We start from the raw sequence: 22,942 nt of genomic DNA, 5'->3' as shown, positions 1-22,942 counted from the left end.
GTCAGTTCTGCCACACAGCAATTTAAGAGCAATCTTCTATTGGACATTAACATTACTGCTAATTTCTAATTGCTATAGACATATGTTCATTTACAAAAATGTAAGACTACAATAAGATTCCACCACATTAATTAGTGTGTGTGTCTTTTTATGTGAAAAAACCTAAAACATAGTATATCAATCAAAATGAATAGATTGCCACAAATAGTCTTTTAAAACTTCTACCTGACCAAAACAACAGTGCTCTGACACATTGGATTGCTAGATAAAGGATTTTTAAAGTGGAGATGTCCATTCCAATAAGGAGTAATTTAAGGCACTTGAGCCTGCCACTTTCTATCCATGTGATTGCTCCGTCCAAAGGTTCAATTGTTTGACAGGATTTTCTAAAACCAACATTACAGGCAATGAAAAAAATACATCAATCACAAGGACTATCTTCCCCATTCTGTCTAGTGACACTGGAGGTCCTTAAGCTTTACCCCAAATTACCTGCAAAACATATGCAAACCTGCAAAACATATGCAAACTATTATTCCTATATCAATAAAATGAAGATTTTTCCTTACTCTTTCCCCAAATGGTTGCCCAAATTTAGACAATCCAGTTCAAAACAACAATTCACAAAAGTTACAGACTGAATGAAATGTCTTAGAAGAAGAAATGCCTGATAGTTTTCATTCTATTATGTTGTGAACCGCTTTAAGTCCCCCTAGGGGTCAGAAAATCGGTATATAAACGAAATATCTATTTATATTTATATAAATGAATTATTATTATTATTATTATTATTATTAAACTTTATTTGTACCCCGCTAGCATCTCCCGAAGGACGCGATGCGGCTTACAAAGGCCAAGGCCTCAAGCAACAACAACAAACAATAACAATATAATACAAGCAAATTAAAAACATAAGCAATAACAACAACAAAACATTACACTATTATGCAATAAAACCAGGGCCGGGCAAATGAAGGGTACAAGTTAAAAGTGCTGGGTATAAGAGGTGATATGTTGGGATTCTGTGACCTTCCCAGGGTAATTTTTGTATTTGTGTAAAAACCCTTTCTTTTTAAAACGGTGTTTTGCCCCCAAAATGCCCCCAACTGCCCTCTTGGGTTATGGGGCATTTTCATAGTGTTTTTAGGCATCTCCTGGGCCATTTTGTAAAACTGTCACTTTCTGTTTTGATAAAAGTGTCTAAAATAGCCCAAAACATGTTGAAAACACCCCTCACAACACTTAGAGGAGACTAGGGGACATTTGAGACAATATTTTAAGAGGTATGTGGTGGAGGTCTGCAGTCACAGTTTGTTCATTTCTGCCTTTAGGGGAATGCTACTATGCAATTAAATGCTTTTAATCCAATACACTTCTAGTGCATACCTGGCATATGATTTCTAAAATACTGAATGGGAAATTGCTATTTTCCAAATGGTCTCCAATGGCACTACCAATTTGGAATAAAAATCTTATTTTTGATGAAAGTTAATAACAACTATCAATACTTCAACCTAAACCAAAACAAATTAAAATAAATTCCTTTCACTTTGAATTAGGTAACCACATTGATTACATGCCCTTTTGATTTCAGGAATACTTATTAGTTGTGCATTTATGAACTTCTCTGATCTTTGTAAAATATTAGAAGCATACTTTTAACAAAAGATACTTTGGTAATTTTAAGCCAGTGAAGCTTCAAAGGTTTGCATGATGGGTGCTTTGAATGTGATTGGATGCTTTGAATGCAATTTTCCTGCTTCTTGGCAGGGGGTTGGACTGAATGACGCACAAGGACTCTTCCAACTCTATGATTCTATGATTTGGTGCAGGTCAACAGAGGTATCACAAAACAGCAACCTCTGAATATGTTGTCCAGATTAAAAAAAGTTGTGTTGCCCTATTCCATTTGCCTACTCAATGAATATTAAATCAGCTTAATTCATTTCCAACAACAAACAGGAGAATATTTTGAGAACATGAAAAAATAGATTACATTAGGAAAGACATTACCAACAGTAGTGACTGACCACACAGACCAACATTAATTTTAGATGCAAATGATCCCAAATGACCCCTGAATATTTATAATTAGAAATCTTTGATATCTTTTCAAAAATCTTGTGAAAAAGACCAATTTCTTTGTCTTACTTTGTCTACTAAAAACAAGAAGCCATTGCAGTGACCCATAACAATAAACAAACCTTCGTTCTAGTTGATCTCCTTTATCTGCAGTGGACAATCGTTCTGACTCAGGGCTATTCACACGGCGATATCTTAGAGAGCGCCCCTGAGTTGTAGGGGAGTCTGGTGCAGCTCGCACTGGGGAGCTGGGGCACACCCCACTTTTCTGGTCTTCCTCTGCCAAACACTGTGTCTGAGAGAAAGAGAGCAGAAACCAAAAAAGAACATCACAAATTTGGATACAAGATACAATGATGAACAGGCATAGCTTAACATGAGTTTAGTGATAGATAACATCCAATCCTACATATACCATCAATAGGTAAGGCAACACAAGCCTAATTATACCACTTTGGCCAGCTCTATAATCAGAGAAAGGAAGTGACAATAAAAAAAGGATTAATACATGGCTTCAAGTGTTAAATCATAATACAATAATCATATTTTTTTATTTTTAGCCTGCCTCTCCTCACAGCTTGCTAAACACACTTTCATCTAAAAACAATCATTAAAATACACACATTAAAACATATTTCCACAATATATATATTACAAAACACAAAACAAAGATTAAAAATAAGATGCTAGTTTAAATGAAGAAGTTATAAACACAGTTAGGAACCAGAAGTGTGACAATTTGCTGACATCACTCCCTTTCTTCAGATGAATTAAAATGCATACTTAAGGGAGGACTGAGATGTCAATGTACTTTGTTAACTTTTGCATGGTTTGCCCATGCTAACAGCAAAGTATAAGAGGACATTTGTAAAAATTGTTTAGAGTAGATTGCATTTGCTTTCCTCTGAGGCTGAGAAAAGTGTGACGTACCTACTGTATAAGGTCACCCAGTGGGTTTTCAAGCCTAAGTGGAGATTTAAACCCTGAATGATGGTCCAGTCACCATACCACATTGCTCATATAGCCTCTATGACTTTTCATGGAATCTCTTTAGACATTACGTTTCTCATGCAAGTGAGGATGTATATCAAAATCTGATTACATTGTTAGCTCAACATGTTCTTAGAGAGGAGACGTATTTTCCTTGAGTTACTGTATTATCTTTACAGGAAGTCAAACAACATTTAGAGACTTGGATTTGGGATAATCCAGGTAATGAGAACAATATTCTTAATGAGAGCTTGGATGAAATTATTACAGTCTCTCAAATTCAAAAACAAGAGAAAAAGTATACAATGCACTTTCAAAAAGGTTAAATGACTTTACTTTGCTGATGCTGATCCTGAGTTTGTTGCGGTTCACATCCGTCTCTTCCCAGACCTCTCCTTCATTGAAGGCAACGTTTGGAGTCTGACCTAAACTTTCTGCTGGCCGGCCAGGCAAGATTGGGGGCGCGTTCTCCTGGTCACTAAGGTGTTCTCCTTGCAAAACGTCCTCAGTGTTCTCACGGAGCAAGTCTCCAGGAACTGGAGTGACATTAACCACACTACAAGGGACAGAGTATGCAAAAATATAATTAGACAAATCCACAAATAGACTCCAGCAGAACAGCCAATACCATCATGCAAAACCCATTTGTACAGGCAACAAAGCATGTTTGCGTTCAAATAAGATTTTATTTTGTTTTCAAAAAAAGATGGAAAACTCAAATAAACTATTTAAAAGGAGAAATAATAATAATAATAATAATAATAATAATAATTTTACCCAGCCCTCTTTCCCTGTGGGAACTCAGGGCAGCTTCCAAAGTAAAAATGCAAACATTCAATGCCAGTGCAATAACATAATAAACAATTAAACAAACCATTAAAAGTAAACAGATTTAAAAAGATGGAAAGATTGGAAAAATCACAGAATATAGTATGTATGTTATGGAGCCATGCTACTTAAATAGTTCTACACATTAATCTATTGTATTGTGAAAGACATAGAGGGGGAAGGAGTATCTTTATACATATTCTTTAGTATAGGGAGGAAGTGAAGTAAAAGGGGAAAATTCAACTATGACAACTTCTCTAACAAGAGTAGCAGATCATCCTTCCAGATCCACATTGATTTCTTTTGTCTTCTTATACTGTTCCTTCTTTTCCAACTCTGCATAATATTCCTTCTCCTTATTTTTTCCATTAACTAATTTCTACCCTTTATGGCATATCTCAAAGTTAATTTATTTTTGTTGTCTGAGGCTTTCTTTCGTGAATAGATTAGTAATATACATTTAAATATTTGTTTTAATTATCTATCACTCACATAGGATCTACTCCTAATAAATCTTCACACACACACACACACACATTTGTACTATAGAACAAAATATGTTTGGATAACAGGAATCCACCCAAAGAACTATCTCTTGGTAGTCAACTTGAGTCCAGTTTGCAACCAAGAAATTAAACCAGGTTAGATGTTTGTGTTAAAATGCAAACAGCACCTACTACTGGCAGTCAGTAAATCCTCTCCAAAGGATTCAAAAATAAGCAGGCCAGAGAGTTTCTCTGTTAGCCCATGAGAGTTCTCTGCACACTAGTCTTTACTGTGCACTCACTTCTGTAGAACTGATTGACAGTGGAACAGATGGAATGTGGTGGACTCTCCTACTTCAGAGGTCTTTAAACACAGATTGGATGGGCATCTTTCAGGAGAGCTGTAAATGTGTATTCCTACATGACAGGGGACTGGACTACATATAGCTCCTGCAACCCCTTCCAAATCTATGATCCTATTCTAATCAGCCTAAATATTAGGTGCATTCTTGACAAATAATGCTAAAGACAGTTCAGAAACATGGTTGTGATGTCTGTTTATAATAATAAAAATGTATAGACACGTGCTTCTGTGTTGCTCAAGTTAAGAGATGTAACTTTTTAGCACTAGTGAGTGAGCACTAGCCCAACAGGGCTATGGTTTTCTTGCCTTAATTTACCGTATTTTATTGTATGTAAGGCACCATCAAATATAGGGTGCACCCCATTTTTGAAACTTCAATTTTGGAAAAAAAGAATTTGTCTAGAATTTCCTCTGCATGCACAACAGGCTCATAGGCTTAATAAAAAAAGACTAATGCAGACAATATAACTTCTAAGTGTGAAGAAACATTTAAGTCATTTTGTCTGCATGAGTCTATGGACCCATTGAGGAGGCAGCAGAAGCAGGAAGTGGTCCTTAGCTCAGCCGGACTGGCAAAGGCTGAAGACAAAATGGGAAGGGTTGGAAGAGCTGTTAGGGGCTGGGGCCCTTCCTCCTCCTCCTCCTCCTCCTCCTCCTCCTCCTCCTCCTCCTCCTCCTCCTCTATCAAAGGCAAGATCAGTTTAAAAACGAAACAAACACATACAAAATAACCTATGAATGTAAAGTGCCATTGAATCTACGGTACACTCTATTTTTCAAACCGCTTAGAAGGTAAATACAGTATATGTGAACTGTGACGTATCTAACAAATTAATATGCAGAATAAAACTGCAGAATTGACCACCCTGAGTCGCCTGCGGGCTGATATGGGCGGGATATAAGTGATGTAAATAAATAAATAAATAAATAATAAAACTAATATTTTGAGACATTTATCTCTATGAGAAGAATAATAGAATCAAAATTGAATGTTATCAAATTCTACAGGGATATACACACTTTCATGTCTTCTGAAATATTTCTTCACTAGGTGACTGTTGACTTTTCCCATATAGTATTACTAGGTTATGCTGGCAGCTTCTCTAACATTGTGCACTCGAGGCTCTTATTCACTGGAAGTTATGGGTTCACCAATTCCCCATTCTGCCCTATATGAACACTAAAAAGTCTGCTCCAGAGAGTGGGAAGTGGCATAAAAATAAACAAAAATGCATTTCCTCCCCATCTCTAGTGATTGTCTGCCTCTTCTGGATGTGCTTATAATACTTCACTGTACAAAAGGAATCTTTGGATTCATCCTATTATCAGTCATGCATTTGGAGTTTACATGTCAAACACCTAAGGATAACTATTTTATCTGAATTGTAAAATAGGCAATGACAAGGTAATATACTTAGTTCTAAGACATAGCTTTTTATTTATACACTTTTTAATTTTTAGAAAGCCTACAGTTAAAATGGGTCTTGAATAATGTTGTTGTTGTTGTTTATTCATTCCATCGCTTCCGACTCCTTGTGACCTCATCAACCAGCCCACCATGGACCAGTTCATACCCGAGCTCCCTGTCAGCCGTAGCCACCCCCCGCTCCTTCAAGGTCCTATTTTCTGATGGTATACCGACATATCTCTGGTTATACTGATCTATTTAGTTTTCATGGCAAGAATACTGGAGTGGGTTCCAGGGATCATATTTAGTCTGACCTCTATGCAATTCATGGATCAGACCAAGCACCTTGAAAAATGATGTTATGTAAATGTTGAGTGTGTCACTCACCCAAACATGGCTGCTGTCTGCCTTGTGTTCTGCTGAGGTGGAGTGGAGGTGCTTGTAGATAATAAGATATCGGTACCAGCTTTCTCCCAGTCAAAGGCCTCATTTTCTGTTATCCCCCTTTCTTTCATGCTGTTTTCAAACACAGTCATGATCAACTAGAAAGAAAAAAACCAAATTGAAATAATAAGGATTCAAATTTTCACCCACAACCAGAAAGAAGAACAACATGGTAAGTCACTTGATATCATACAATGACTATGTCTGCATGTCAAAATGAGCCCAGGTATGGGTTGTTGTGTTATCCAACCTTGCCTTCACTTCAAAGCCAAGTATTGTTAACCAGCCACAAATTGCAATGAGCGCATGGTATTTTACAGGCTTCCAAATTCTGGATTGTTTAAACCATGATACGTACGTCATGCTATCCAAACCTGCAATCATGGCATATCTTTCGCTTGTGTATTTTGCTGCTCATATTAAAATGGCAGTACAAAAAAGAGGCAGGTGAGAAAAAAAATCACAAATGGGGAAAGCAGAACTCAGAACAAGTCTACAGGGGCATGAAAACCCAGACTCACCCTGAATTTATTCCTTTTTAAAATTTATTTATGAATTGTATTGTAGTATATGAAAAAACAAACAAACATACACTCTTCAAAATTCTACAGAGAGTTTATCTGTGTTGATGATAGTGCCATCACTGCTCAAGCAGGGAGCTTTAAAATGGTTGAACAGAAGCTCTCTGAAACTTTAGGTGCTCTTACTACCTATTACAGGGGAAACCAGCTGATTTCAAATCCACCTAAAATGCAGATGTGTGCTTTTCACCTTAAGAACAGACAAGCATCTTGAGGTCTGAGGATTACCTGGGAAGGAATCCCACTGGAGCACTGCAGCATACCAAAATACCTAGGAGTCCCTCTGAACTATGCTCTGACTTACAAGAAGCACTGTTTAACTATCAAGCAAAAAGTGGGTGCTAGAAATAATATCATACAAAAGCTGACTGACACAACATGGGGATCACAACCAGATACAGTGAAGACATCTGTTCTTGCGTTTTGCTAATCTGCTGCTGAGTATACATGCCCAGTATGGAATACATCTCACCATTTTAAATCAGTGGATGTGGCTCTTAATGAGACATGCTGAATTATTACAGGATGTCTACGCCCAACACCGCTGGAGAAATTATACTATTTAGCTGGTATTGCACCACTTGGTATCTGCTGGGAAGTAGCAGCCAGCAATGAAAGGACCAAGGCATTGACATCTCCAGCCCATCGTCTGTTCGGATATCAGCCAGCATGCCAACAACTTAAATCAAGAAACAGCTTCCTAAGATCTACAGAGATACTTGCAGGACCATCTCAGCAAGCGAGAGTATAAAAGTGGCAGGTAAAAACCCGGAACCTCCATCAGTGGCTGATACCAGATGAGAAACTCCCTCCTGGGCACACAGAAGATTGGGGGAATTGGAAGGTGCTGAACAGACTGCACTCTGGTCTCACGAGATGAAGAGTTAGCCTTAAGCAATGGGACTATACAGTGGAGTCCATGACATGCGAGTGTGGAGAAGAGCAAACTACAGAAAACTTACTACAATGCAGTCTAAGCTCTGCCACATGCACAATGGAGGACCTTCTTACAGCGACACCAAAGGCACTTGAAGTGGCCAGCTTCTGGTCCAAGGAAATTTAGCGTAATGCCAAGTTTTAAACTTTGTTGGTGGTTTTTTAAAGCATTGTAATTGTATTTTCAATTTGTTTCTGACACGATAAGTAAATAAATACTAGGATCATGAAACCTAGGAAGTTGGCCAAAGCCATGAGAGACTACCAGCATATCCTGTGTCTCTTCCCTGAGACATGTTGTTTCTCTTCCTAAACGTAAACCATTCCCTTGGTTGTATCAATCAGGGTCCACAGATAACTGATGGATTGCAATGGAGCAAGGAAGCTTTTCTTGGTACTGATTTAAGGAGAGGAGAGGGGAGGGGCTGCAAGTAATCCATGGTCACTTTGAGATCCTTCAACATCCCTTGAAAAGACATGGAATTCTAGAGCACATTGTCTTTGTATGGTGTATACCCTGCAATCTTAGGTTTGCTACTAGAGCCACTAAAACTTAAGTAAGTGCCTTCAGGGCAAGGGCGGGCACCAAACTAAAATCATTATGATGGCAAATCTGAAGAATCTCCTGTTCATCTTGGTGATAGGAATACGTAGATATGCCAAGAAAATTTTTGAAGAGAAGTTTGTTTGCTTTTTAATATAGTACTGTGAGAAAAAGAAAGGAGAAAAGAGAGTATGGCTCTTGCTGTGATGTCAATGAGACATGAGCCACAAGACAATAAGAAACATGATACTCAAACATCAGGAATGAAAAAACAAGAGTTCTGCTGTGGGTCTAGGTGCAATTTCACCCATATGCGCGATTTCAGACATCACGGGGAAGAAGAATTCGTCTCCTTTAAGATGGCCAAATAGAGGGAGTCAAAAAAGGTTTGCTCTGCTGTTGTGAGATCTTGGTATTCTTTACGCCTGTATCTGGACGGTGATGGGAGAAATCAAAATTATGATAATTTCTCCTCTTACCGACCCAGAAAATATGCATTACACCTTTAAAGATTAACAAGATCAAACAATACATTGATTCCATTTGAATCATGGTTTTAAGGACCAATTAAACTATAACAGTCAAAAAGCAAGCTAAATTCAAACACTAATTCAGAGATTTCAAAAATAAGATTAAAACTATTTTCTCATATACAAAGAGTAGACCAAACATGTTTGTGAGGATTTGCTTGAAGGCTTTCATTCATTTTATGGGGAGAACAATGAAAAGGAAAATCCTCTCTATAACCAGTTTTGAACAATTTTCTTTACCTGATAATCTGGTTTGGTGAAATAATCCAGATTTGCAATGTGATCCAAAAAAAGATGGAATTCAGAAGGCATATGTTTTAGCAGCATTCGATGTTCATATTTCTCCTTAATCATACCAACTTGCTCCTAGAGATAAAAAGATAGCATATTTCTGTATCACAGTACATAATACTAAATTTTAGGCATGGTTGTTGCTTTTAACTCTTAACTAAGAGGATATTATTCTCTCACTGAAAAACATTTCCTACCTTGTCTTTGATCTTGCGCCATGGAAGTTGGCCAACTGCAAATTCTACCAACATGTAAAAAAGGGACCACAGGTCATCATGGCGGCCCATCTCCTGGAGAAAAATAAAATCAATAAATGAACAGCTAAAATAATGAATTTGCTTGCTTTATCTATAACAATCTTATAGCTGAATGGAAGGCTACTGCCCTGTGATCCAGACAAAGAAAAATTTAATGCACATAATGCATATGAAAGACTTGGGGCAAAAAGCACATGTGTTTAAAAAACTGTGGAATAAAAGGGATTACTTTAAAAACTGCATTAAAGCCCCCAAGGCATCTAAAAGTAGTGCTTTCTATTCAAAAAATAAAGAACATCTTGTGTTTATGACACTCTGCTAGGCTGGCTTTTAAATTGTTATAATCTGATGTTTGTAAATTGTTTAATATTAACTTCATGTTGTCATAATTTAATTTTCGTGATTTTTTGTTTAAATTTGTATGGTTATGGTTATGGTCTTTTGACATCGGCATTTAATGTTTGCCTTTGTTTGTTGGAAACTGTCCTGAGTCCTCACGGGTAGGTAGGGCACAATATAAACAAAGTTTATTATTATTATTATTATTATTATGGTATGGAAAATATTTTTCAAGTGTGTTTTTACCCTTTGATGACGAACTGCAACAATGCAATGAATTACAAAGTCCAGAAAGGAAGCTAATTTATCTATTGAGCAAGCATATGATGCGATTTATGGGTTTTATAGCACACGTTCCTATCTTTCCTCCATAATTAGAGCACTGGACTGTAGCCCAAGAACATTATTTGAGGAATGTGTGAGATATTACAAGAAAAATGTTTAATAACATAAATATTTAATGTGTTTGCTCCAGTATGTTAAAAGACATTTAACACTTGTTGGCATGTCAGTGACATTGATCTTGAAAGGCCTGGTTTTGGTTGGTGACTGCCCCAAGCAAAAATGCTAACATTCACAGGATGTACACTTTAAAACATTAAAATGGGTATGGAATGCTTAAACTGTTAAACCTCACAGCTTACAGCACATAAAAACCTCTTAGGAGTCCAACAGTTTGGAAAGCAAAAATCACAAGAGAGACAGTGAAGTGGACAATGAATCTGCAATTTTAAGAAGCATGAGGGTTGACCACCATCCTCAGTGCAGAACTGAAAAAAGCACAACAGAATACTAAATAGATCACAACAGCCAGAACCTTGCTCTATAACAGTGGCTGTGCTTTTCCAGAGACATGCATTAAAAGGGAGGGATGGCAGATAAAATCTGCAGGCTCTCATCAGTGTATTCTCCAATGTTTTGCTTCCTTCATGGCTTCTGCACCCACATACTTGTTGTGTCCCTTCAAATTGTTTCCTACTTATGACAGACCTATCATGGCTTTTTCTCTGCAAGGCCACATACTTTCGTCAGCATAGCAGGGCCAGGCTTTAACACAGTAGGTTAACCGACAGGTGCAGTAAATTTGCCAGCGGAAAGGTTGACAATTTGAAGCCCGGGTCAGGGTGAGTTCCTGGGCTTTAGCTCAGTTTCTGCCTACCTAGCAGTTTTGAAAACAGCAATGTGAGTAAATAAATAGGTACTGCTTAAGCATGGTGATATTTAAGGCACCCATAAAGAAATGCCAGAAAAATGCCGGGAACTTGATCAAGGAGGGAGTTTACAAACAAAGCTCTTTGGCAGGGAAAGTGGAGCAACAGAGCACACACACACCCATGGCTGGAACCGAGCACAGCCTCCAAGATTCCGAAGATGGGAAATCTATGTATGTATGTATGTATGTATGTTTACATAGTGTAATATGTAACAACATTTTGGGGGAAAAATCTGTTTCTGGTTTGAGAGTGTTATTTCCTGTTTAATCGTGTGGTACTTATGGTACTTTGAAAGTAGTTGTTATATTCTAGAAACTTCATTTTGTGGCTTTCACAAACTATGTGGAATGGATTGAGACTCTATGAGATATTCATTGAAAAACTATAGTAAAATGTGGAGCAGGATGTCCTGCAAAAACATTTTGAAAAGCTCCAGCTAATTCAGCTCAGTCATATGAGGCTTTGCTTCTCAAACTGTCTGATGAAGCAGACTAACAGTCTTTTCCAATGTGGTGGAAACCAGTATCACATATATATGGTACTATGTCTTGTTATTGTGTTTGAAGTGCTTCTTGGAACCTTGCTGCAGAAATCTGCTGCAGCCAATATCTTACATACTGGAACAGGTCCATAAAAGAACATTTTGAGTTTCACTGATGTAAGATAAAATTATGCCACTTTTGCAGAACTTTGAAATAAGTAATCACACTACCTATAATACAAAAGTTTCTGGAGTAAAACGAACATAATGACAGTATAATTCCCATATCCACAGTTTCATTTCTCCATGTCCAACACAGTATGTGCCCTCCAGGTATTTTGTAGAGCCTCCAGCACTACTCTACGTATTCTTGGGTAAAAAAAATTGCATATTTCTTCATTCAATACATGAACACAGCAAGCAGGGCTACCATACACACATAATACAGGAAGATGTATGAGTCTGTAAAACAATCACTGTGAACATCAATTTTGACCAAAGGCAAACTTCAACTACAATGGCAAATTTTGAACCCACTTGGGTTTTGAACCCACTAAAATATTGACAGAGGAAGGAAAACTTCTCTTTAAACTGGTTGCACAAAATAGAGATACTTACTCTATTTTTATGAGCATTCACTGAAGCATAACGGACTGTTCCCCGAAAACCAGCAACATTACGAGGCTAATAAAAAAGAAGAAAAATTAAACTTCGAACATCAAAGTTAAAAATCAGCGGAATCACTATATTTTTTTCATTGTCATCTGGGTAATAAACCATTTCAATTACTTCATGTTGTCGTATGTCATATGTTAATTTGAATTGCAACCCTAAGTAGGAATATAACTATGGTTTAAAGGTTTAGATAAATCCCTGAAGAATAGTTAAACTTCATAATGTAACACAATAATAGGGATTACAGGAGATGTGACCGCAGGTTAATTATTTGTTTTTTTACAAAATCTTTAAGGATAAGCATCTCCTGCCTACAGAAAACATTGAGTGGAGAGAGTACAGCAGCCCAACAATTATTCTTTTCTGTGGTTGCCAGACCCTCTGATTGTACCTAAATTAAACTTAACAAGAGGTTAAATGTCCAAAACGAGTTCTGTATCCCATCAACTGACAGCAGAAACTAATTGTGACAGCCTCCTCCCTCTTAACAAATTTTAATCCTTTTCAGTTGCATAATCCAGGACCTTCTCTACATGGCTATATTTGATTATCTTAATTTACATTGTCAGGGCTCTCTTCTGGCTCCTAATAAGAGGTGGTTCACAGATTATTATTTTTAAGTTGTAAAGCCTAAATTGTATTAAATCCAGATTTTAAAATATGAAGTGTGAAAATCAACAAGTGGAAATAAACGTGTGTTTGAAAACGTATATATTGCACATAAAATACTTTAATCAGCCAATACTGTTTCCTAGTTGAGTGCATGTATAATGACAAATTTGTGAAAAGCCTCAAGGACTGGAAAATGTAAGGCAGTGGAAATATTCACAGCACATTATTTTTCACGGGTTCTGACCACCCATGGGGCACACCTTCTTTCCCACTCCAACTGTTTTGGGCTCCAAGATATTGGAAAATCTTATAGATTCGGAAGGTATGGAGAGTACAGGAATAAGGAAAGAAGGCAAGGTTCCCATGTAATCTAGTTGTGTTATACAATGTAAATACTATGTTATACAATACTGAAAGTTTGACACATATTCTCTATTGCCTGAGATTTAATTACATTGCACAGATTCACAGTTCTACTCTTACAGATCTTCTGTCTGGAGCAATACTTCTTCCAATTGGGGAGATGGCTTCTTAGGGCTTATTTCAAATTATGCAATATTATGAGGACAATTTTCAGAAAAATTTAATAATTCAGCTTCAACTACTAATCTTACTAAATTAGAAAAGGTGTATTTTTGTATGCTAAGAGCAGAGAAACACAAAGAAAAATAACACTGACACTTTGGCTAAAATGGGTGGAATGTAAGGTACACATTTAATGCTGTCAGTTTAGAAGAAAATAATTTTATGTCCATAAGCAGATGTTGCCATAATCCGTTACTGCATAAAAAGCAAAATTTAGATGCAACATCAGGAGAGCTGCTACGAAGTCCAAAAGGGTTCCAATGCAGCACAATCACTGAAATTCCAATACATTTTGAACTCAGAATTCAAGACGCTTGAGCTTATGAATTAAGAAATAAGTTCTGTCCCAATCCTGAAAAGGAAACATTATGACATGAAAAGCAAAAAACAAATGTAAAAACTATAACAATAATTAAAACACATAAGCACAAAATAAAATAAAACAAACCAAGAAGCACTGGGATGGCTCACTCACAACTCATGGCTGAGATGATTACAAGCAGCAGGTGGGAAGCCAACTCATCAATAAGAGTCTCAAAAAAGGAGCCCAAATGAACTGTAAAACAAAGAGAAACCCAAAGAAAACCATGACAATAAAAATGTAAATGGGAAATCAAAACAGAAATGAATTTAAAAGTAAAAACATTATCATCATCATCAGCATCATCATGACCATCTCATCTGAAGTATGTTCCTGTTGTTGATGTTCTTACTATTACTATTATCCTACACTTTTCCAAGTACAGGACTTGAGGTGCAATAATAAAAACATTCAAATATATGGTATTAAATCAATAAAATTAAAAATAATTAAAAGCATAACCATTAAAAAGAAGAAAACAAATACAAATAACACAACACATGAAACTTCTTTTTGACTGAGGGGTCAGTACTCAAAGGCCCATAAAAAATAAGGTCCTCATCTGCTTACACAGAAACAGCAAAGAGGGCACCAGTCTACTGTCTCTAGATAGGGAGTTCCAGAACCTGGGAACAGCCACCGAGAACAAGATGTTCCCACAGTTTTCCCATAAAGAGAGTGAGAAGACAGTGAGAAAGATCTCCCCAGAAGATCTCAAAACACTGGCATATAGTTTTTCCAGTAGCCTGGACCTGAGCTGTATAGTGTATAACCAGTACCTTGAATTGTGTCTGGACACAATGTACTGTAGCTGTTGTAGCAAGTGAGTTGTGTGCTCCCCGTATCTAACTCTATTTAACAATCTGACTGTAGCTCTTTGAACCATTTCAAAGGAAATGACATGTAGAATGAACTACAGTAATCTAAAGAGGATGCAACTAAAGACATGTTGGGACGTTGGCCAGATCCAACGTCCCAAAGAATATGTGCAAGCTTTAGCTGTGTGAATACATTCCTGGCCACTGTCGAAACCTAACTTTCAGGCTTAGTGATGGCTTCATAAATTCACACTCAAACTGTGAACCTGAATTTTTAGTCATGCAGTCCCATCCTGCACCTGTTCCATATTTTAACTGCCCTGTAACATCAGGCTATGTTTTTCTTTGTTTTCCCTCATCCAGCCCTCTACTGATGATAGGCACCAGTTTAGAATGAAGACGGAATCCTTGGATTGAAATGGAAAAGAGTAGTAGATCTGGGTGTCATCTGTCATCCTCATAGTAATAATATACAAGTATCTATCAACTCTGGATTCATCCCTCCAAGAACAAAGGCATCATAAAACAGAACCTCAAAGTTCCATCCCAACAAGGCAACCTTGAAGGATACCAAACTGCAGATACAAGTAGGTTTTGCTATAACAAGTTTGCGGCCTTCCTAAATGTTAGTGTTATAGAAATGTTTGAGGAAAGTTCCACCTCAACTAAGCACTAATTCCTGCAATGATGCGGCTTTGCTAGTGCTGCTGAAGATGCTGCTCCTGAGAGCCTAAGCCTAGCCAAGTCTTGTCTGTCTGTGTAATGGTGATGGAAAGAAATAGAAGAGGCTGGACAGTCTCAAAAGAAAGTGTGTGGTGGTGGCTGGTGACAGAAGGGACAAGAGGTGGAGGGAAGAGAAGCAGGCCTTTGATGAGAGATAATGAGGGCAGAACAGAGAAGGAAACAGCAGGGACAGACCATGTACATTTGCTAGGCCTGGGAAATTGTCTTATGGAAAAGCCAGCTTGGGTTGATGGAGTTGGCAGGGTTCTTTCTGGAACTGAACTAAAATGTGGGGAGCTGAATTTGCTACTTAACAGCTGAGATTTGGAGAGACACCAATTTACCAATTTTGAATGCTTGAGATGAGAATTGTGTTACAGCAAATTAAAACTTCAAGTTCTGTAAATAGTTTCCCTCTATTAATTAATTACATTATTGCCAATTCACATAGTAAAACACATGTTGTATGAGAACTTACTTTACTTAATTTATGGCATGCAATGTTTCAAACTCTAGAAACTGATTTGGGAAAGGTCAGCAGGGATGTGACTGTCAGGCACGGAATTGTGCTTCCTACACATATTTTTTGGCCATTGCTACTCTACACTAATTGATACCAGATTAATTGCCCTTATGATTTCTTTCTGCTTACCTCTCCTCTCTCTCCCCTCCTCATTCATGGGTTATCCTTTGTCATCTTTCTAAAGTTGAGGTGGCCAACTCTGGCATTCCCAAAATCATTCTATTCCACTGGTTTCTACTGACCAAAAAACGTCCTTGCTTTCAGTTGTTTCAATCTGGATATTAGCTACATTTGCCCTTCAGTTAAAGGAAGTATTTTGAGATTCCTTCTTAAAAGTTCTGTTAGCATACATTACTACAAGTTTGAAATTCATCACACATTCTTCCCCTCAGGAATGTAAACAGAAAGACAGATGTAATAGCCAAATGCAACTCATGACAGCCTCGTGGAAGGTAAGTCTAGCTTCCACTCAGCTTTGAAACTTGAAAAAAAAATTAAGAACAAGTGAACTGATTCAGCTAACAGCTTCCCCTCTGTCCTTCTGGTAGACACCATGTCTATATATATATATATATATATATATATATATATATACATATATATATATATAAGTTTGAAATGTGCATTTATCAGTTCCCTGGAGATGCCTAGATATGTTTTATCCAATCCCAGGGGAAGCCACTTGCAAACTGGCCCCCATTTCATAAATGTCATGTTTGTCTTCAACTAGGAAATCAGAAGATAAAATAGTTTTTCTGTTTTCAGATTGTTGGAACATCTGGGTTTTCTAAATGTCTAAACACAAAATGCTACTTTCTCTTCCATCACCAACATAAACATCTATCTAGATAATAGTAAGCTTATTACACAACACTGCTGTTTTGCAATTGCACTGTGTTATCCTGTGTTTGTCTGGAACATATTGTATGACATTACTTAGAACAGTAATTGAAGAAAGTAAAAATAAATAAATAAATGCAAAGTCAGCTTTTACAATTAAGAAAACAAAAATAATAACCACAAATTATTTACATAACTTTAAAGTAGATGATGAAATCATTGAAATAGTTCAACATTTTCCCTACTTTAGCTCAGTCATTAACCAGTATGAAGACTGAGGTCAGATTATGAGAACTTAGAAGGGTAGCTATGAAGAAACTAAACAAGATTCTGATGTGTAAAATATAACAGTAAAATTATAACAGTAAAATTAGGATTGTCCATGTCATAATATTTTTCCATTTCTATGTATGCTTGTGAAAGCTGGACAATGAGGAAGGCTGATAGAATGAAAATCAACATTTGAAATATGATGCTGGACAAGAATTCTGTGGGTATTTAAAAAAGAAAATAATTGAGTCTTAGAGAAAGGGTGTCAAACTCATTTTCACCGAGGGTTACATCAGACTTATAATTGCCTTCAAAGGGCCATTTGTAACTGTGAGACTGCATCAATGTAATTGTATCACCCTAGCATTGAAAGCCTTTTGGGCCACATGGTGGGTTGGATATATAGGACAAATGTGTATTTGACACATTTGTCCTATAGCAAATCAAGCCTGAAAAGAAGCTAAGAGAAACTGCCATACTTAACATGACTCACAAAAAAAATTCTTGGTAAGGTAGAAGGCGGTAGAAATGGAGGGAAATAGCATTCCACATGGATAGACTCAAGGAAGCTATGGTCCTGAGTCTGCAAGATCTTAGCTGGATTGTTGAGGATAGGGTGGGGGTCTCAACAACAGCAATTCCCACTAGGATTTAGTAACCACTCTGGGTGAAAGTGTCCCAATCGCTTTATTTTTATATTGGGGACAATAGTGAATATAGAGAGTATGTAGTTTTCTTGCAATTGCCTTTTGGATTTCCCAAGAATCTCCAGCAAGGAAATACCAGACTCCTTCCAATTGTTGAGCCAGAAGGGCACTGGGACTCAAAGGCATCTCCAAGAAAACCATGTATATTCATTCTCCATTCTCCAGCATTATTTACATTACTTTTTAAAAAATTAATATAAAGAGAATAGTACATTTTTTATTAAGAATAATATCTAGAGAGAGAAACTATGGGCTCAGGAAAAATTAAAGAGTAAACCTTTACAAAGTAATGTACAAAAGTAGAACAAGCCAAGTGTTGGTTTATCGGGAAAAGCATACACAAATGATAGATGTGATGTGGTGTGTGTTCTTAACCTTCCTGAGCTTAGGGATATGGGGATATTTCCATAACAGTGTCACTGCACAATTGTGGCTTCCTTTAAAAAAAATCAGCTATGGATCAGGAGGTGAAGCAAGCAGGGTGGTGTAAATAATATGGTTATTTTTCAAGTGCAAGAATGCAAAATGGGAATGGACATTATTGAAATGCAAATACAAAATGGTGCAAATGAGTTTCCTTCTGCTATTGTTCCATATACAAGAGAAATGGTTTTCAAGCAGAACATACCTAATCAACTGACTAATGTGATAAGTACCTAGTGCTGTTGAATATGCTTGAGTTGTACCTAGTCTGTATTAAATGCAACCACATCCATTTGGAAATCAAATAATCTTAAAATGTTGTTCTCATGAAAATTCTTAGGATCAAGTTTTTAATACAGTTCCCTGAGAGACCAGTTAAGAACAAGGTACACTAATTCAAAGTAAATACACACATCCTGTAATAGGTTTGGAAAGCAACATGGTTGAAATAATGGTTCCTGATGTGAAAACAGCAGTATCACAAGTATACCAATGTATTCATGTTTTCATCTGTGCAGTGGTTTTTTTTTTTTAGTTGTGTCAGAAGCAACTTGAGAAACAGCAATTCGCTTCTGGTGTGAGAGAATTAACCGTCTGCAGAGACGTTGTTCAGGCAACGTCTGTGGGAGTCTTCTCTCATCTTCCCGCATGTGAAGTAGTGTTCAAAACTATAATATTCATTAGGGAACTGAAAATATATTTTGGCACAGCAACTTATAGGTGGTAGGAATATAATTATGAAGTAGGGCCCGTCATCGTACCGTAATGAGCAAAATAGGATCATTGCACACAAAACAAAACAAAAAAGTGATGGAGTATTACACGGTTTATACCATGATTTGCCTAGTATGTTTGCATCTTGTGAGTCATCCTTATCTTTATTAAATTTTAGTCAGGCTGCTACAGATCTGATAAAATTGAATCAGAGTTAGCCATCCTGATTGGAGACAGTAAGCAGCTAAGCATAGAGATGAGAATGTCAGTAAACACCACAATATGTTTATATTATGCAATGACAATGATGCCTAAAGTAAGTAAGCTCTGATTCACAGGCCTCCTTTTTAAAAAGCATTTTGATTACAAAGATTTCTTCCAAAAATAGTAATATTAACATCAACACAGGAAAAATACCCATATCAGCAACTTTATTGTATTTGTGCCAATGTGATAAATAAGACTGGACCTGAGAGTATAAAAAGCTAAAATTATCATAATCTCTACACATTTTTAAAATTGGTTTCTGCAACATTCCAGTGAAACCAAAACTCCCCTTCTTAATATTTAATATTTTGCTTCAGCCATACAACTGGAGACACAAAAGAAACAGGATTTACATATACATACAATATCCTCAGTCAAGGATTGCAAACTGCTGCAGTGCAGTCTGAATCACGAGGAGAGAGAGCTCTAATCAATGGTGTAGGGCTGAATTGGAAGAAACAGAGGCATGCAAAGTACAATTGCCAATCCATGCAGACAGGAGACTCCCAGCTTGACAAAAATGCTGCTATTCATTTATAGTGTCACAAACAACAACAAAAAAAAACAAAACACATGTTTCAGGAGAGCTTCAATTATTTTAAAACAACTGGGGCTGTGTGGGGCTATTCCCTAAAAAATGGAAGGGCCCAGACAAAACATTCAACCTGAGAACTGGAATTCGTGTTGTGAAATAAGATTAGGAATGACAGAGCACTTAGTTCAGGAATGTGTTCTCCCATAAGACCTATGCTGGCATAGCAATGGCAAATGTTAGCAACTGAACTAATCTTACTGTACTGCATAAATTTGGTTAATTTTAAACTGAAAAACATAAAGGTCAATTCCTTAACTTGTTCAAAATGATAAATATTAGAAAGCCTTCTACACATCTTATTTCTAAGCAAAGAGCTCTACATGGGAGATATATGAAAAGTAATAAATGTACAACAGATGAAATTGATACGACCTGCTGAACCAAACATTCACACTACAGGGTCTGATATACTGCTGGAATACAACTGATTGCTGTAAGCAAGATCCTTAATCAGTTATTTATATAGGCTTGTAGCTGTGAACTCAATAGCAGAGGGCCAACATACCATCTGCCATTTTTTTGAAAGAGAAATATGCTGTGCGGAGGGATAACAGCAGTATAGAGGGGAATGAGGGTGATTCAGAATGCAGATAGGTGCCCACTGCTATCAAAAGGCAGCTTTCTTTGTTTTCTTAATTTTTTAATTTTTTTAGTTGATACATCCCGACAATTAACAAACTTTTGCTATACAAAAGTTCTCAGTACACATTATTCCAAAAGTAAATATTCCTTAAATGACACTTTATACATTCCTTAGATTTGTATCACCCACACCCTCCCCCCAATTCCCCCATCCTCCTGGAACAGCAATTATGGCATTGCATCAGTTTAACTGTGTGGAAAGCCTGGTTCAAAATGCTATATCTTTCTGTCTATTTTGTCGATGAGAATAGACCATTTCCTGTACAAGTCTTGTTCGGTATGACTATTTATATACATGTTTTTCCTTTGATGGATGAAATAATTGATTATATATTCAGATAGATAAGCCAACCAAGATTCTAAATCCCATCTTGTATTATCTCTCCATCCTCAGACTGATGTAGCCTGTATTGCGGCTGTCATATATATTAGAATTTATGTCCAATTATTGTTATCTTTCTTTGCCTCTATAGTGAGAGGCAAGATAGGTTGGGCTTTTCCACAACTATCTGGGAGCTACCTCATGCTGTCAAAGTAGGTTGTGCCTCATAGAAGGCTGAGTAGTTATTTTGTTCTACACTTTGATCTCTGCCAAGCAGGATGGAGTGGTATCTGGCTCTCATAAATAGTATGGTCAGTGTTTCATAGATCTCAAAGGGGAGGAGGACATCACCCAAAACTGGGCACAGTAATCATGTTATCAGAATAACCTGCTGAAAATGTTTCTCCGAAATTTTGGAAAGGTGGAGTTTTAGATGCAGAAGTGTGAAAAGCGAATTATAGAGGGAAGGATTTGAAAATAAATTTTGTGAGTTGAGTATAGTCCTAGCTTTGGGAAAAATGAATGATCTAAGTCCCATTAAATAAATAAATACACCTTGTTTCGATAAGCTTCTGCCAGCTCACACTCACTGGATACAAACTTTTGTCATGAAATACATTTAAAAAAATAGCTCCAGTAAAAGTAATCCAATGGAACAATGTGAGCAAATTAAAATGGCTCTGTCCTCTATCTCGATTTGAACTAACAGATACAAACAAAGCATAGATACATATAAGAAAAAGTATTTTGACATCACAGATAATTTGGCAAGAAGAATTTGGTATATTCCATTTCCACCTCACCAACAAAAGTAAAAGTACTGTAAACATATATTAGGAACAAAATATTTCTTATGAATCCATATTACTTAAACCGCAGAAAAAATAAGAAAGATATCACTTACAGGCCGAACTTCACCATTGGTATTGGTATATTGTCGGGCCAAACCAAAGTCTAACATATAACATTTCCTGTAAGTGGAGGGCAGGCGTCCCATGGCAAAATTGGACTAGAAAAGAACAAGATAAGAAGAGTTTTACACATCAGTATATTTCATGTTTATCAACAATCACAACCAATACAGTCATGCTTAAAATTATTTTCTACTTGTGATAAGGTCCTTTTCAACTATGGTTTTAAAATCAACTGATCTTCCCTGCTTTCACATATAACACTACAAAATACCATCGCACATCCAAATGTGTACAATTCGCCCAGCAGAATATCTTTCAGTATTAAAACACTGCCAATGAAAGTTTTTTATTATTAGAAATACGTTTAAAAAATATCTATATTGATATGCGCTGAGGTGTATTTCAGTGGGTATATGTTCACGCTGCTCTCAATCCAAATGAACTGAAATTTATCACAACAACTGGCAGAAATCCAGCAAAAACATAAATTATCTTCATTTCATTAATAGTCCAACAAAGGGGTAGGAGCAGGAGTTTCACTAGGTTAGTTATTGCGCCACAGGGTGCACTCACCTATCTTACTGAATTACTGAATATTCCCCTCATCTTTGTTATTGTTATATACCCTCAAGTTGTTTCCTACTTATGGTTATCCTAAGGCGAATATTTTACAAAGTTTTCAAGGCAAGATCTGCTTAGAAAGGTTTGCTTTCCTCTGAGGCTGACAGTGTGTGATTTGAGGGTTTCCGTGCCTGAGTGGAACCCTACACAATATCCTAGCCAAAATGGCAACAAGAGGTTTTAGAACTTTAGAATATTTAAACAAACCTAACCAGTGCAAAAGGAGCATCACTGATAGATAGCAATTTATCCTTTGTAAGACTATTGTTTTCAGCTGTATGGGTAACTTTTCTGTTATTAGAGCTCATTATTATTGAATGATAAAGCAACAATAGAGAAAAGGACCTAATTAGGGGAAGGCAGAAGAGTCAGCAGAAACTACTTACAGGCTTGATGTCTCGATGTAAGAATCCCACTGAGTGAATGGCTTCTATGGATTCTAGAATTTGTTTGCCTAATCGGAGGGTTGTGCTCAGTGTAAAGGTTCCCCGCGGCTGGCTTCTCCTGAGGTCTGCAAGATTCCGGCCCTGAAACAGTTGTGCATTGTTTTTATAAC

The 22,942-nt window shown here is 36.9% G+C and overlaps 1 protein-coding gene across 2 annotated transcripts in view; it reads right to left on the bottom strand.

Moving 5' to 3' along the window:
- Positions 1-22,942, bottom strand: part of TTBK1 (tau tubulin kinase 1) — a 140,455-nt gene that overhangs the window by 47,080 nt on the left and 70,433 nt on the right. For both annotated transcript variants that reach the window (XM_060754421.2, XM_060754422.2), the window contains exons 5-12: positions 22,773-22,913; positions 21,756-21,860; positions 12,393-12,458; positions 9,681-9,773; positions 9,433-9,558; positions 6,545-6,699; positions 3,409-3,628; positions 2,205-2,377 (exon numbers count right to left, since the gene is read on the bottom strand). In XM_060754421.2, coding sequence (XP_060610404.2) covers positions 2,205-2,377; positions 3,409-3,628; positions 6,545-6,699; positions 9,433-9,558; positions 9,681-9,773; positions 12,393-12,458; positions 21,756-21,860; positions 22,773-22,913 — 1,079 coding nt within the window. The remainder of the gene's footprint in view (positions 1-2,204; positions 2,378-3,408; positions 3,629-6,544; positions 6,700-9,432; positions 9,559-9,680; positions 9,774-12,392; positions 12,459-21,755; positions 21,861-22,772; positions 22,914-22,942) is intronic.

The sequence above is a fragment of the Anolis sagrei genome, chromosome 1 (assembly GCF_037176765.1).
Source record: "Anolis sagrei isolate rAnoSag1 chromosome 1, rAnoSag1.mat, whole genome shotgun sequence".
Classification (NCBI taxonomy): Eukaryota; Metazoa; Chordata; class Lepidosauria; order Squamata; family Dactyloidae; genus Anolis; species Anolis sagrei.
This window is presented reverse-complemented; position numbering and strand designations above follow the sequence as displayed.